The 14662-nt window shown below is 46.9% G+C and overlaps 1 protein-coding gene across 1 annotated transcript in view; it reads right to left on the reverse strand.

Annotated features, from left to right (window-relative positions):
• Positions 1-637: 637 nt before the first annotated feature.
• Positions 638-14662, reverse strand: part of LOC147727885 (neuronal acetylcholine receptor subunit alpha-7-like) — a 1417517-nt gene continuing 1403492 nt past the window's right edge. Inside the window, exon 10 of the mRNA XM_086961831.1 lies at positions 638-2306. Coding sequence (XP_086817957.1) covers positions 1782-2306 — 525 coding nt within the window. The 3' untranslated portion in view covers positions 638-1781. The remainder of the gene's footprint in view (positions 2307-14662) is intronic.

Raw genomic sequence — 14662 nt, forward strand, 5'->3', positions numbered from 1 at the left:
AGGTGATTTCCTCTTTCTATGTGTGCTGCAGAACGCAGAAAGACAAAAAAAAGAAGGAGCCATGAATAAATTTCTCCTCGCTGCGCCTCCCTACGCAGCATTCACACGCATTTCAAGATTTGCGATTCCTCGTAAATCTTGAAATGTGTCTGGTCTGTTGTTGAGTGGGAACACCCATAACAACACCCATGGAACACTCCTTTGTCGCAAAGTGGCCATATTTACAAGGACAGGAACAGGAAAAGTCATGCAGGGTGGCTTTTCCTGTCCTTGTAAATATGGAGCAGTTAAATGCGCCACAGGTACGGCACAAAAAGTGACGAACCCAAGGCGCAAGAGGCTTGTAAATCTCCCCCTAGTCAAGAGAATTGACTTTGTTCTGGGTAAGAAGTGTACCTTCGTAATACAGTTAACCAGTGCTACTTTCATATGTTTGATAGTTATAACTTCTGTGAGGCTGAAATTTCGAGATTTGTTCGAGAACAGCTTTTTTGGTTCAATGTGGTCAGTTGTCACAGGGTCTCAGAATCTGAAACTGGAAAGCTAATCCTCTGGAGAACTCCATCCTTGCAAAATGACTTACTGTACGCATACATTACAGAAAAACGTTTACAATAATACAGCATGCCACACAAAATTAAAGATAACACAAAGGTAGTTTATTTTTATATGGACAAGATCCTTCACATCTACAAAGTAAAGAGTTGGCTGACAATTTGTCACATGGAAAAAATGTAATTTACATTTTAAAAACGATCAAGGGGATCAACACAATTTATGACGGAATATCTTTAGTATGATCCTCCATCGCAACGAATAGGAACGTGTCATTTGCAGCTTCTAATAAAAATGGTCAATAGCACGTACTTGCCACATTTACACCAGGATTTACATGAAAACAGTAAAATGTTTGAATAAAGTCCTTGGTCATGATAATCGCTAATAACTGAAGCCACTGATTGTACAAGGACAGAGCCCAATAGTTGCCCTAGTAAGTTAACAATTCACTGGCATTTTGGGAACATTTTAGGCTGAATATAATTATATCTTCTCATGTTCTAAATATGTTATCACTTATTTAGTTAAATTAGGATGCATAGTGGCTGTTTAAAAATTATAATATTTTCACAGAGTCAAATCAGAGAATAATTCACAATCCACTCTTTGGGGCAGATCTAAAAGAAAGTGCCTGCAGCGCGGCACAGCAAGCCCTTTGCCAACGCCACGCTGCAGCACTTTCAAAGCATAGAAATGTGAAATATTTACAATAATATGTTGCATTCCTGTGCTCTCCCCTGTGATAGCACACAAACAGCTGCCATGCACCGGCACAGGCACCCTTGCACCATGGTCCAGGATGCCTGCGTCATGGGGAGACAAAAACAATCACTACAGGCATTTTCCTCTTTCAATGCGTGCTGTAGAATGCAGCACGCACTGAAAGAAGAAAAAGCGAGAAGAAATGAAAACATTTCTCCTCGTTGCGCCATGCTACGCCACGCCGTCCCTAGGGTGGCGTAGCATTCTAGGTTTAATATTTCACGTAAATCTGGAAATGAGTCAGGTTCCATGGGTATTGTATGGGAACATCCCCCGCAACACGCATGGAATGCCCCTTTCACGCAAAGTGTTACGTGTAAAGGGGCCATATTTACAAGGACAGGAAAAGGCACACAGGATGGCTTTTCCTGCCCTTGTAAATATGGGCCAGTGAAATGCGCCGCCGGTGAATCACGAAATATGATGCACTGGTGGCGCAAGGGGCTTATAAATCTGCCCCTTTATGCGAAATCCTTTGAAACAGCTTCTATAAAATTTGGAGCTGACATTAGTACTGTGATCGTGCAAATGATCGCAAAAAGGGAAAATGCAACAAGACAGAGTCGGTCAATTACAGCTGCTGCAAATTTCCACTCGCTGCAGATTTCTTCTCCTTCGTCTTGTTCTCTAAAGCGCTTAGCAATATAATGGACTTCTTCGAGGATCTTGGCAATCTCTGGAAAACTTTCCTTCAGGGTTTGCTTTTGAACTGGGTCGGCGTCTTCAACGGCAGAACATATTTTTTTGCCACAGTGAGCCACAAAATCAATGTTCGCTCGACAGCACGGGTTTTCCATGGTGTGATAACTGCAATAGATGATATTCCTGTTGGTGTTTGTGTGTCCTGGGAGCGTGTTCATTTCAATGCTGCTCGTGCTAGGGCGATGCTTGTGATACTGGCATTTACATGGAGAGGGCCTTTTGATCTCACCAGGTTTTCTCATTCTCAAAAACCAAGCACACCAGTTCAGTAAAATAACACGTACCTTAAAGAAGAAGAAAAGCACATTTTATTACCTTTATATTTTCTTTTGCAAAGTTCAATCTATTTCAGTTGGAATACGATGTTATGTAAAATAGACTTGCAAAGGGCAACGGTGGCTCATGGGTTCTTGCCGCCCTAAACTGTTTATACGTAGTCGATAAGTGAGATATGGAGATGTTACAAATTTCAGATTACATATTGTCCTATAACTTACCGGTAATTTTCATTACTCCGGGCCCCGTTGTCCTCGTCCCCTTCATACTAAATAATGAGATTAACCATCTCCCAGACAGAAAAAAGAAAGCAGGAATGCTGGTACGCCCCTTCTTCTCCCTATAGGGAGCACATAAGGGTACAGTACCCAGCATGCCTCCTGAACCCCCAAGCCCAAGATGAGGGCCGGAAAGCCCGGGAGGGAGGGAGGGAAGGTATGAAGGGGACGAGGACAACGGGACCCGGAGTAATGAAGATTACCGGTAAGTAATAGGACATTACCCCCAGGTTCGTCCTGTCCTCGTCCCCTTCATACTAAATAATGAGAATACCCAAGCAGCAACCGGCCATCATCAAAAAACAAACCACCAGGACACAGCAGTACAGCAAAACCCAACAATTTATTGAAAATAACAGCACAGCAGAAGGAAACCAAGGGGAATCAGGAACAACAAGCCAGAAGAACCCCGAACCAAAGTTAGTGTCATCCCCCAGAACATTCTGGATACGGTAATGCCTAACAAAGGTATTAGCAGAAGCCCAAGTGGCGGCCCTACAAATTTCAGAAAGGGACACCCCACGAACCTCCGCCTAGGAAGCAGCCTTCCCCCGAGTGGAACGTCCCTGAACCCCAGCCGGGGGGGGGGGGGGGGGGGGGGGGGAGAACCAGAAAGGGAATAGGCCAAACCAATAACGTGCTACAACCAACGCCCGATGGCAGAAGAAGCACGGCAACCCCTAGAGACAGCCCCAAAAGAAACAAACAGGGAGTCAGAAAGCCGAAAGACACTGGTCTGATCCAAATAAACCAGCAAAGCCCGGCAAACATCCAACAAGGACCAAGGAAGGTCGTCCCCGTCCACAGGAGCCGAAAGCAAAGCAGGCAGGACCAGCTCCTGAGAGCGATGGAATTGGGAGGAAATCTTAGGAATGAAGGATAAATCCAAACGAAGAACCACCCCGTCAGCAGAAAAGGACAGAAAAGGCTCCCGAGCCATCAAAGCACCCAGCTCCCCCAGGCGACGAGCAGAAGTGATAGCCACCAAAAAAACAACCTTCAGGGTGACAAACTTCATATCGACCTCCTCCAAAGGTTCAAAGGGAGCAGCAACAAGAGCCCGCAAAACCAAGGGAAGATCCCAGAGAGGAAAAGAAGGACGCACCACAGGGCGGGAATTAGAAAAGCTACGCAACAGACGGGAAACCAGAACATCCACATCCGGCAGATTCCCCCAAGGAGCCCGAAAAGCCCTGATAGCAGCCCACTGAGCCCGCAAAGTAGAAACGGACAAACGCTTCTCAAACCCATCCCAAAGGAACTGGAGAACATCCGGCAAAAGACAAACCAAGGACGACAAAGCCAGGCCAAGACACCAATGCTCAAAGTTGCCCCAATGCCTACCATAGGATTGAAGGGTAGAAGGCTTCCGAGACTGCTGAATAGCCAAGGCTAAATGTTCCGGGAGACCCCTATTCCTCCACCCCTGCCTCTCAACCGCCAAACCGACAGCCGAAGCCGCCGGAGGGGTAACATCGGAGAGGACCGCAACGGAGACAGAGGGAAGGGGAAGAACCACGGACCCCGAACAGCCAACAGCATCAGCGTGGGAAACCAAGACCTGCGGGGCCAGAAGGGCACCACCACCTCCCGATCCTCCCGCAACAGCCGGGACAGAAAGCGAGAGATCAGAACCAGAGGAGGAAAGGCGTACAGCAGGCGAGGCGGCCAGGGAAGGGACAGAGCATCCACTCCCCAAGACCCCTCCTGAGGAATCCGGGAGAAGAAACGGGGAACTTACGCATTGTGCCGGGAAGCAAAGAGGTCCAGAAAGGGCCGACCAAACCTCTCGCACACCAGACGAAAGGCCACCGGAGTCAAGGCCAACTCCAGGGAGGCAGGAAAAAAACGACTGAGGGCATCCGCCACCCCATTGTCCACCCCCGAACATGTACAGCCACCAGGGACAAAAGATGGCACTCCGCCCAGCAAAACAACGGGCATACCACCGCGTTCAGGGACCGAGAACGGATACCACCCTGGTGATTCAAGTAGGCCACTGTCACTGAATTGTCTGATCGAACCAACACATGGTGGCCCACCAGAAGATGTCGAAACCCCCTGGCAGCCCGACACACAGCAGACAACTCCCACCAGTTCGAAGACCGACGACCTTCCAGAAGGGACCAACGACCGTGAAGACACTCCGACCCCAAAGTCGCCCCAAACCCAGAGCGCTGGCATCTGTCGTAAGGACCAACGGAGGAGGAGACTGCAGAGGCAAGCCCTTGTCCAGATTGGAAGACAGAGACCACCAACGCAGGGCAGGAAGGATCGACAGGGACACAGGAACAAGAAGGGACAAGTTCCCCGACAAGGGATCCCACCGAGACAGCAGGTAGGACCACAGAGGACGAAGCTGGAAACGCGCCCAAGACACTGCGAACACCGTGGCTGCCATCAACTCCAGAAGGCGCAACCACAGCCGAACCCGAAATGACCTCCCCACAAGAAACCGATGAGCCAGAGAACACTGGGTCACAGCCCGATCCACCGGCAGGAACACCCGATACATATCCATGCGGAAACGGGCCCCTATGAACTGCAAGTCCTGAGACGGAGGGAGCCGGCACTTGGGGAGATTCAACAGGAACCCATGGCCTCTCAATGCCGCACACACCACCCGCTGATCCGCCAACAACCGCTCCGTGGTGGGAAAATGCAGGAGCCAGTCGTCCAGATACGGATAAACCATCATCCCCTGGAGATGCAAAAAAGCCACCAAGGGGGCGACCACCTTCGTAAACACCCGGGGAGCCGACCTCAGGCCAAACGGAAGAACCATAAACTGGTAATGGACCCCAGAAGACAAAAGCGCAGGAAGGGACGGGAGAGAGGATGGACAGGCACGTGATTATAGGCATCCTGAAGGTCCAGAGTGCACATGTAATGACCCTGGAGAACCAGGGGAATCACCCTCTGAAGAGTCTCCATCTTGAACGGAATCCGCAACACAAATTTGTTCAGTGACTTGAGATCCAGAACAAGGCGAAACCCCCCAGTCACCTTGGGCACCAGAAAGATGATGGAGTAAAACCCCCGACCCATCTCCCCCTGAGGAACACCCTGAATAGCCCCCTTGTCCAACAGAGACTGAATCCCCCGGGACAGTTCCTCACGTTTGGACTGGCACGACGGCCAAGGAGTCGGACGGACCCCCGAGTCCGGAGGCAGGCTGGAGAACTCCACCCGGTACCCCAAGCGGATCACGTCCAGGACCCACAAGTCTGAACAGGAGGACATCCAGGCCTGAAGAAACAACCGAAGCCGACCTCCAACCTAGGATCCGACCCCGGACCCCAGATAGTCAGGAACGAGGCTTCGCCGGAGGGGACTTCGCCTTCTTGTCCCAACCCCGACCAGGCTGAAAAATGCCACGACCCCTGGAAAACTGCCTGTGAGAAGATGGCTGAAAAAAAGGCTTTGGCTTAGAAAAAGCAGAAGCAGCCGAGGGCAACTTGAAAGAGGAGGAATGCTTCTTCTCCTTAAAAAGCCGATGAAGCTTGCCTTCCAACTCTGTCCCAAACAACATGGAACCCTGAAAGGGCAAACGAAGAGCAGCAGACTTCTGGGCCGAATCTGTCTTCCAGTCCTTGATGACTACGTTCCTACGAGCAGCAATGCAAGCACCCCCCGACAGAGCAGAGGCACGCACCACGTCGAAGGAAATGTCCGAAAGAAATTCAACCTGACGCTCAATGTGAGCCAGAACGTCAGAACAGTCCGTCGCATTATCCATGGAACCATATAAAGTCTTCAAGTCAGAAAGCAAAGACTGAGCCACATAAGTCCCGTAAATGCCAGCCCGCAGCGCCAAATGGGATCCCGAATACACTTTTCGAAGAGAGGCGTCCACCCTCTTATCCACAGGATCAAGCACCACAGCATCCGGGGCCAAAGAAGTGCGCCCCACCAGACTTGCCACAAGAGAATCCACAGGCACAGAGTCCGGTAAATCCTTAGCCATATCCTGAAGAGGATTTAGCTTGGCCATGAAGCGAGGAAGCAGGATGCGATCCGGATCCTTCTATTCCCGATCCAAAACTTCCTTCACACACGGATGAACAGGCATCACCACAGGCGCAGAGTACTGGAACCGGCGAAGCAATGAACCCCCAGAAGTGCTAGGGACATCATCCGCAGGGAACCCCATATTAGCCTTAACATGGCTCAACAAGTCCGGCAACATATCCTTATCTACATATTTGCCTTTAACAGAATCAGCGTCCAAACCCCCTTCCTCCGAGCCAGAAGCCGAAGAAGAAGAAGAAGAAGAAGAAGAAGAAGGAGGCGGAACATAACCCGACCGTGAGTTTGACCTGGCCGAGGATCCCTTGGACCTGGGACCCCCGTCTCCAAAAGCGTCTCCTTAATCAGAGCCTTCAATCTGGCATCACCACCCCTGGAACGGTGCCTAGACTGGGCAGGAGAAGTAGAAGAGGACGAAGATGTAGAGGAAGATGAGGACACAGCAACATGATTGCTCTTTCTAGCATGTTTCCCCTTTGCAAAGTCCAGCAGGAAACCTAGAGCAGAACAAGAGCGCAGGCGCACTCCAGCCAAGCCAGCAAGCCAAGCCAGAAAGCAAGCCAGGGAGCGAGGCACACAGGCACACAGGCACCCAGGAACACCAGAACAGTACTGAGCCAAATAGCAGCACCACGCACCAGCACCATCAAAAAAACGAATGCAGGGACAAAGAAACCCACACACGTTTTATAAGGGATAAAAGACACTGCTACGCGGTACTCACGTAAAAGACCGGCAACACCTGCAACACACTGCTGTCAGCCGATCATCGAGAACCCCTGACTTCCTGCCCCGAACAAAGGAAGTCAGGCAGAAACAGGAAGGAAGCGCCCCAGCCACACCGGAGCCGCCGCAACACAGCAGGAACTTTCCCCGAGCGCCGCGTCTCCGAAAAGCCCGGCAGGAGACGCGGCGTGAAAACTTCCAGGGCAAACTCCATCACGAACAAACTTGAAGAAAAACGGCAACGAACATCCTGGAAGCGCCTCAGGAAACTCCTCAAGCCCGGCAGGAGGAGAGACCCTGGAAGACCAGCCCTACCCGAAGCCCAGCAGCAGGTAAGCCTCCAGGAGCCCATCGGCTCCTGGATCCATGCACAAAAAACTGTCGACAGACAGAAAAAAAATCAGGAGGCATGCTGGGTACTGTACCCTTATGTACTCCCTATAGGGAGAGGGAGGGGTGTACCAGCATTCCTGCTTTCTTTTTTCTGTCTGGGAGATGGTTAATCTCATTATTTAGTATAAAGGGGACGAGGACAGGAGGGACCTGGGGGTAATGAACAGATACGTTTAAACTGTTTTTGAATTGAGTTGACGGAGATTGAATGCAAATATCAACAGTACAGACATATTTGAAATCATGTTTTGTATCAAACAATGCTGTTTTTTTACTGATATGCAAGGAAGACGTCAAAATGAGAAATAGTACAAGTTAAAAATAGTAGAATAACATTACTGCAGTAAAAAAGAAAAAATACAAAGGTTGGGACGTCGTATTTGGTAGTTCTTGAATCCACAGCATTTGGTTCATTTACTTTTATTAAGAGAACTATATAGCACAGATTGACCCTGGAGAGCAGCAGAACCCTTTAATATGTCAGGAATTAGAAACATTTGGGGCCACCGATACAAGCATAGGTACAATCGTAAAAAAATAATTATCTACTTCAAAATTTCTATTATATGTCTATGTCAGTTCCACATTTAGGGCCTAAATACTGCACTAATGCACAGTCTATAGTTATTCCCATTATCATTGTAGTATTGATCACTTGCTGTTCTAGGCAACAAGTCAAGGCATTTATGTTTTTATTTCTATCTTAATACTGTTATGTGTGGCTCCTGGATGCACCTAATTGAGGTAGATGGGCTATAGTTACAAACAAACTATCATTTTACACCGTAATACAAAGCATTGAGAGATTTGAAAAGTTTACGTACATTAATATTTTACATAAAATCATGTTTAATATTTATTTACAAGTCAAACAAACTGTTATATTTTTGCCTAAACTTTACCATGTAGTTATCTCCGCCCTGACAGTGGAGTCTGCCTATGGTAAATTATATGGAACAAATTATTCAACTTCAAAATCAATATTAAATACATTTTAAGTTAAATATTAATGATAAGTTTTTTTTATACCTTTATTTGAAATGTAAAAGACAATAAAACAAACGATGAAGCAATATTAAATTAATTTTGAAAAAACGTTAATTAATGTATATAAAGTAAATCTAAATTATTTTTCTTAAGTTTTATAATAAAACAAAAATTCCCACCTAAAGAAAAATATACCGTGCTGTATTTTTTTTTTACAAATTATGTATACGATTAATTAAAATCAATTTTATTATTTCAATAACATTTATCATACATTTTTGAAATTCAAAATAGATTATTAAAATGATTTACAATTAAATATTAAACATACTTTTTATATATTTTTCAAACAAGAATATATGTTTATTTATATTTCATCCATTTTAAATAAATACATTTATTATTGTTTCCTAAGGGGTTTCATTTAAAGTCTCTACTGTAATTTTCTATAAGAGGGTGTTGCAGTACCATTGGCCATGTGTAGTCCTGGACTTACTATTAGGTTTTTTTAAGTACTAACTTACATGCAAAGTTTGTGAATAACAAAAAGTATTAAAATTATTCTAAATTGTAAAGTCTCTCAAAAGTGTATGTTGCCCTTGTGATTCAGGGCTATAGTGACTGATAGATTGTACTAAATAGTATAACATTGGTGCATCAGGCAAGAGTCTGATTGATGCACCAATGAAACCGATCTATGAAATAAAAATAAACAAGAGCACTTAATACTGAAATGTCATGATTCAGCATACATCAAAGGACGTGTGGCATGCCCCACACTTCTACTTGCCAAAAAAAGTATATAGTAAAACATTTAGAAGAATCATTCATCTTTCCTATAGTTATCAGTATCTATTTTAAAGGAATTCTGGGCATCCAGTTACCGTATACGAATTGGGAGATATTTGTAAAGTAAGACTCTGTATAGTTGATAAAGGGCTAATATAATTCTAATGGCTGTGACGCTACAACACATTTTAACATACTCCTGTGGGTGAGAACACTGCTTACACATATTTATATTGAGAAACTTTATAAATTCCAACTATTCTGTTCTATTCTATTGGATTCTATTTTCTTGGTCTATCATAAGTGAGTGATCCCTAGATGATCAACCACAACTGTAGTGCTGTGTGGATTGGACTTATTCATATCAGATTTTGATTTATTTAAAATATACCTGATGATATTCGTATAAAATGCACAATTCTCTATTCAAAAAGGGATCCGAGTTTAAGACGTAATGCTTACCACTATTACCGTTGAAAGATTGAGTGTGGCCATTCAACCATAGATTGCTAAGGAAACTAAGGTCATGTTCAGGCTTCTCACCTGTTCAGATCAAGTCATGGAGTGCATGCCAGCAGCAGTATCAAGCACATAAACAATAATCAAACATCAGAATAAACCAGAAGATCATAGACTAGATAGAGATTGTGTTTCTCTCTCCTATCTTGTAGTACAAAGAGACATTTTATGGTCTCTGAAAACCTTAACTAGAGCTCAAATTTCTAAAATACATTATGATGATTGTATTAACTCTGAAGAAGTACTCAAGCCACTGTTAATGCCTTGTACATATTTATATTGTACTGTTCTTATACTATTACTGTTTGATCTTCAAAACCACTTGTACAATTCTTCATCATTAAAATACCGTTGGAATTTCAATTCAATTAAAAAACTCTTTATTTCAGCCACCAGGACCATAAAGAACAATTCATCACACAGCTGCATACGTAGTAAAACAATTAAAAAACATAAATTTTCCTAAAATCACCTACAATATATATTCACATACAGTTATGAACCAATATATATATAAATACAACATATCATTAAAACATTTGAATATTGCAAGAAATAACCCAGATAGGGCAAGTATAAGGCAAACTGAAAGTTGGACCGTTAGACAGGTGATCAACCTAAGGTTTTCTTGCATAGCACCCACATTACTCCCAAACATTTTGCAACAGAAATGACTAGTGGAATAGAGAAATATGACCCGAGAATACGGAGGGCATCCTGATGATTCTGTGCACATAGTGACCTACATATCAGTGCCAGCCATTTGTGCTCAGTGGATAAATAGCCTGGACAGGCGAACATTGCGTGTGAAACACTTTCCATGGGATGGTCACACGAAGGGCAAGTGCTACCCTTCCAACCTGCAGTAAATTACCTACAGGGCAGGGTACCAATACGAAACTGGAAATAAAGTTTCCTAAGTAGTAAGTCCGTTTTTACATCCCAGAATGCTTCCCTCCCCCACCGTGTATTGATCTCCATATAGTCGCTTGTCAGCTTAGCAGTAGCTGACTTCTGAACAACCTTGTCATCTACGTGCGACCAGTATTTCATTTTGAGCTCATCTTTGTAAGGAAAAACAGATGTGTTGGGTCGGTTCCATAAATCATGAAAGCCTAATGAATGTAAGGCTGACTTAATATTTGAAAGCCATGGAAATGAGGAAAATTGGCCAGCCTTCATGACATCCTTTCGTATATTGTGCAAGTTCAGGAGTGTTCCACAAGCGCCTCAATTACAACAATGGCCGTAAATGAATTTTGTATGTGCCCAAGGTCACTAAACAATGTGAGTAATGGGGTACTATATGGGAGGGAAGGCAACATACTAGGAAACTTGTTCTCAGATTTTGTGATGTCATCATGTATGGCAAATGCCCACAGCTTAGGACCATACAGGGTTGAGTCCAGACATTTGGCATCATAAACTGTAAGTGCAGTAGTAATGGGTTTGTAATAGCATGTCGAAAACTCCTTGAGTATTGCACCAGAGATCTGCTTTAGCCCAGTTGTAGCCTTGCTACAAGACATACCCTCAACAAGGTAACTCCTAAGTATGTAAAGGAATCAACTTATTTGAGAGAAGTTCCTCCCAGGATTAATTTGCTCTTAAGAAATGTATGCTGCCTCAAGGACATCACCTTAGTCTTTTAAGTGTTAATTTCCAAGTACCCGAGCCTCACATAATTTGTTAAAACAATCCACAAATAAAGAGTGCTCCACAGTTTCAGTCTAGAAATCATATCAAAGGCCGATATTAGGTCGACAAATGTGACATACAGGCTTCCAACATGGATCAGTACAATTCTCCAATCTATTAACATAAATCAAAAAATCTGGTAAACAGTTGAAACCTTGGTGCAAAAGCCAGCTTGTAAGGGGCTTAGAATAATATTCTCATCTATCCAATGTAGTATCTTTTTAAGTAGGCACTGACCAAATATTTTGCAACAGAAATGACTAGTAGACTAGAGAAATATGATCTGAGAATACGGAGGGCATCCTGATGAATCAGTTCACCTAGTGATCTACATACCCATTTGTGCTGGGTGGATAAATAGCCTGGACAGGCTAGATAGTAAGAAACAGTCGCCTTTTTTGAACATGGGTAGGACTATTGCATCTTTCAATGAATCAGGAATAGAGGCCCCTGCTGCAATTGCATTAGCAGGGTTAAAATGTACTTGAACCAGGGTACCATGTTGTTTAAAAAGATGTCTGGCGTGGTCAAGATGGAGAATGGGTAAGACGTGCTTCCCTTCGTCCCCCGCTCCAGGGCGCTCAATCCAGCCTAAATCTAAGCGGCATACCCTCAAAGTACCGCATAGCTGGGGGGCAAACACCCTGACCTGACTGCACCGGCGAAACGTTGAAATCCGGGGCTGGGGGCCAATCTGCAGAGGAGAGCGAGCTCCGGGTTGCCGCGAGGCCAGCGCAGAAAATGGAGACTAGATTCGACTGGACCTTCTGAGACCACTCGGCGTGCGGAATCCGCCCTGCAGCAAGCAAAGGCCCAGCTGAGACGGCCGTGAGTCCATCAGCATCTGGGGAGGACGGTGTGAGGCTCGCAGGGAGCGGGCGCCAGCTCGCAGGAAGGGGTGCCCAGATTTAGGCCCATCAACAAGAACGCAGGCGCTGACTGACGCGGATGGATCGTAAGGGCGGCGGGGCCCAGTGGGACTAACAGGCGGCAGCCTAAAGCGGAGTGTCCCCGAGCGCGGCTTGACGGCAGGCGGTAGCATCGCTGCCACCATACCTTTGTTTCAGAACATCAGCCAGGGGCATTGGCTGGATGGCGAGGATCTGGGTGACAGCCTGGACGGAGTTGGGAGCTCGAGACCGAAGGACGAGCCCAAAGAGCGGCTAGCGATGGAGGGCATAAGCAATACCCTGGCCCTCGCCACTGATGTCCGCAACCTTAGAGGAAGGGGCATGGGGCCCGGAGGAAACAATTGGGACTGCTGGCGGAGAAAGAACACTGCACTTTAGGAGCGGGACCCACGGGCCAACTGCGAGGCCAACGTCGTCACAGGTGAGACACAGAAGCAAGGGCTTCAGATGTACAAGGAGCCAGATATTCGAAGGCACAGGGAGGAGGACGGTGCGACCCCGGGGTGAGCAAGAGGAGTGCCGCGTCCGAGGCTGAGCACCCAGGCCTACAGCGGATATACTGCAATATCCAACAAGGAGGCACCTTGTGGGAAGACAGGGATAGCGCAGAGGACCTGAGACCAGGGAGGAAGCTGCAGCCCATTCCTACAGAGTCCGGGCCTGGAGAACCCCTCGGGGCACACAGCAAGGAGGGAGGTAGTGGTGAGCCATAGCCAGGAGGCTCCCAGGACTGGAGAGCGCATGAGGGTGATAGGGCTGCTTGGGGAGCCACAAGACCGGCGAGGATTGCAGCCACACCAAGGGGTCAAGGGGAGGGACTATTACATCAGGGCCAGCTGGTGGGAGCACAGGGCAGGCCCCCTGTGAGGCCATTAAAGGGAGAAAGCGGTCCAACAGCGGGGAGAAGAAACAGAGGAGTGTCTACGGAGGCTTTGGGGGGACAACCACACACACAGACAACCAGCCGAAAGCCCTGCACATGTGGTGCTGATGCCCAGTAGGGCAATAGCAGACGGATGACGGCAGCAAGGCCCGGATGAGGCTGTAAGGGAGCGACACCTGAGGCTCCCACAGGAGAGTTACAAAAGGGGTGGCCAGCTGTGGACACTGCACCATCAGTGAAGCAGCGTAGCGGAGCTTGGGGGGAGGACACCCTGGTGGCAGCCATCATGGGGGCTGGGTGCCTCACGGCAAGGCAGGCCAGACTGGTGTGGCGGTAAGAGATATAGCAGCCAGATCTTCAGTAAGAAGTAAAAAGGCCCAACAATGGGCCCCATGCCTCTAGGGACAATGTGGAGAGAGACAGGAGTGCTGGTGCTCCAGTGGACAGTCACTACCCAGGGGTAAGTCGCCAACCCATCTGGGGGGGGCAGAACAGACTGAAGAAGCGGTGTGGGACGTAGCAGCCATGACCTCCGTAAGAAGCAAGAAAGAGCGGACTCTTAAGAAGATGCTGACCAAGCTCCCGCAGACAGGTGGTGGAGAGGGACGTATCTCTCCAACTGCACAAGCTGGGCAGGACATAGATCCCCACGTAGCCCCGGTCACACGTTCCTTTTTGGAGACGCTCTTCAATACATTGCGAAAAGACATCTAGACCCTAAAAGGGGAATTTGCGAGGGAGATGAAGGAGGTGTGACTGCCATGGGAGAGTGAGTAGCATACATCGAGGATCAAGAACAAGCCAGAGAGAAGGAAGAAGAAGAACTACAGCAAGAGATTCTCCTGCTCAAGGCCCAGCAGATTGACCTTCAGGCAGAAACCGAGGACCTGGAGAATCGCTTGCGCCAAAATAACATTTGCGTTAAGGGAGTTCCATCCAAAGGTGAAGGTCTGGACATTATGCAATCCTTACAAGGACTCTTCAGGAATGTGCTGGATGCCCCACCGGACTTTGACATTAAAATAGACAGGGCACACCGAGTGGGTCTCCCGCGTTGAGCACCAGTGCTCTAGCCTACATCCCGGACTTCCAACTAAATGAACGCATACTACGAGCAGCTAGAGATAAGCATCCCATACGATACAAAGACT

The sequence above is a fragment of the Lissotriton vulgaris genome, chromosome 3_1, assembly GCF_964263255.1.
Source record: "Lissotriton vulgaris chromosome 3_1, aLisVul1.2, whole genome shotgun sequence".
Classification (NCBI taxonomy): domain Eukaryota; kingdom Metazoa; phylum Chordata; class Amphibia; order Caudata; family Salamandridae; genus Lissotriton; species Lissotriton vulgaris.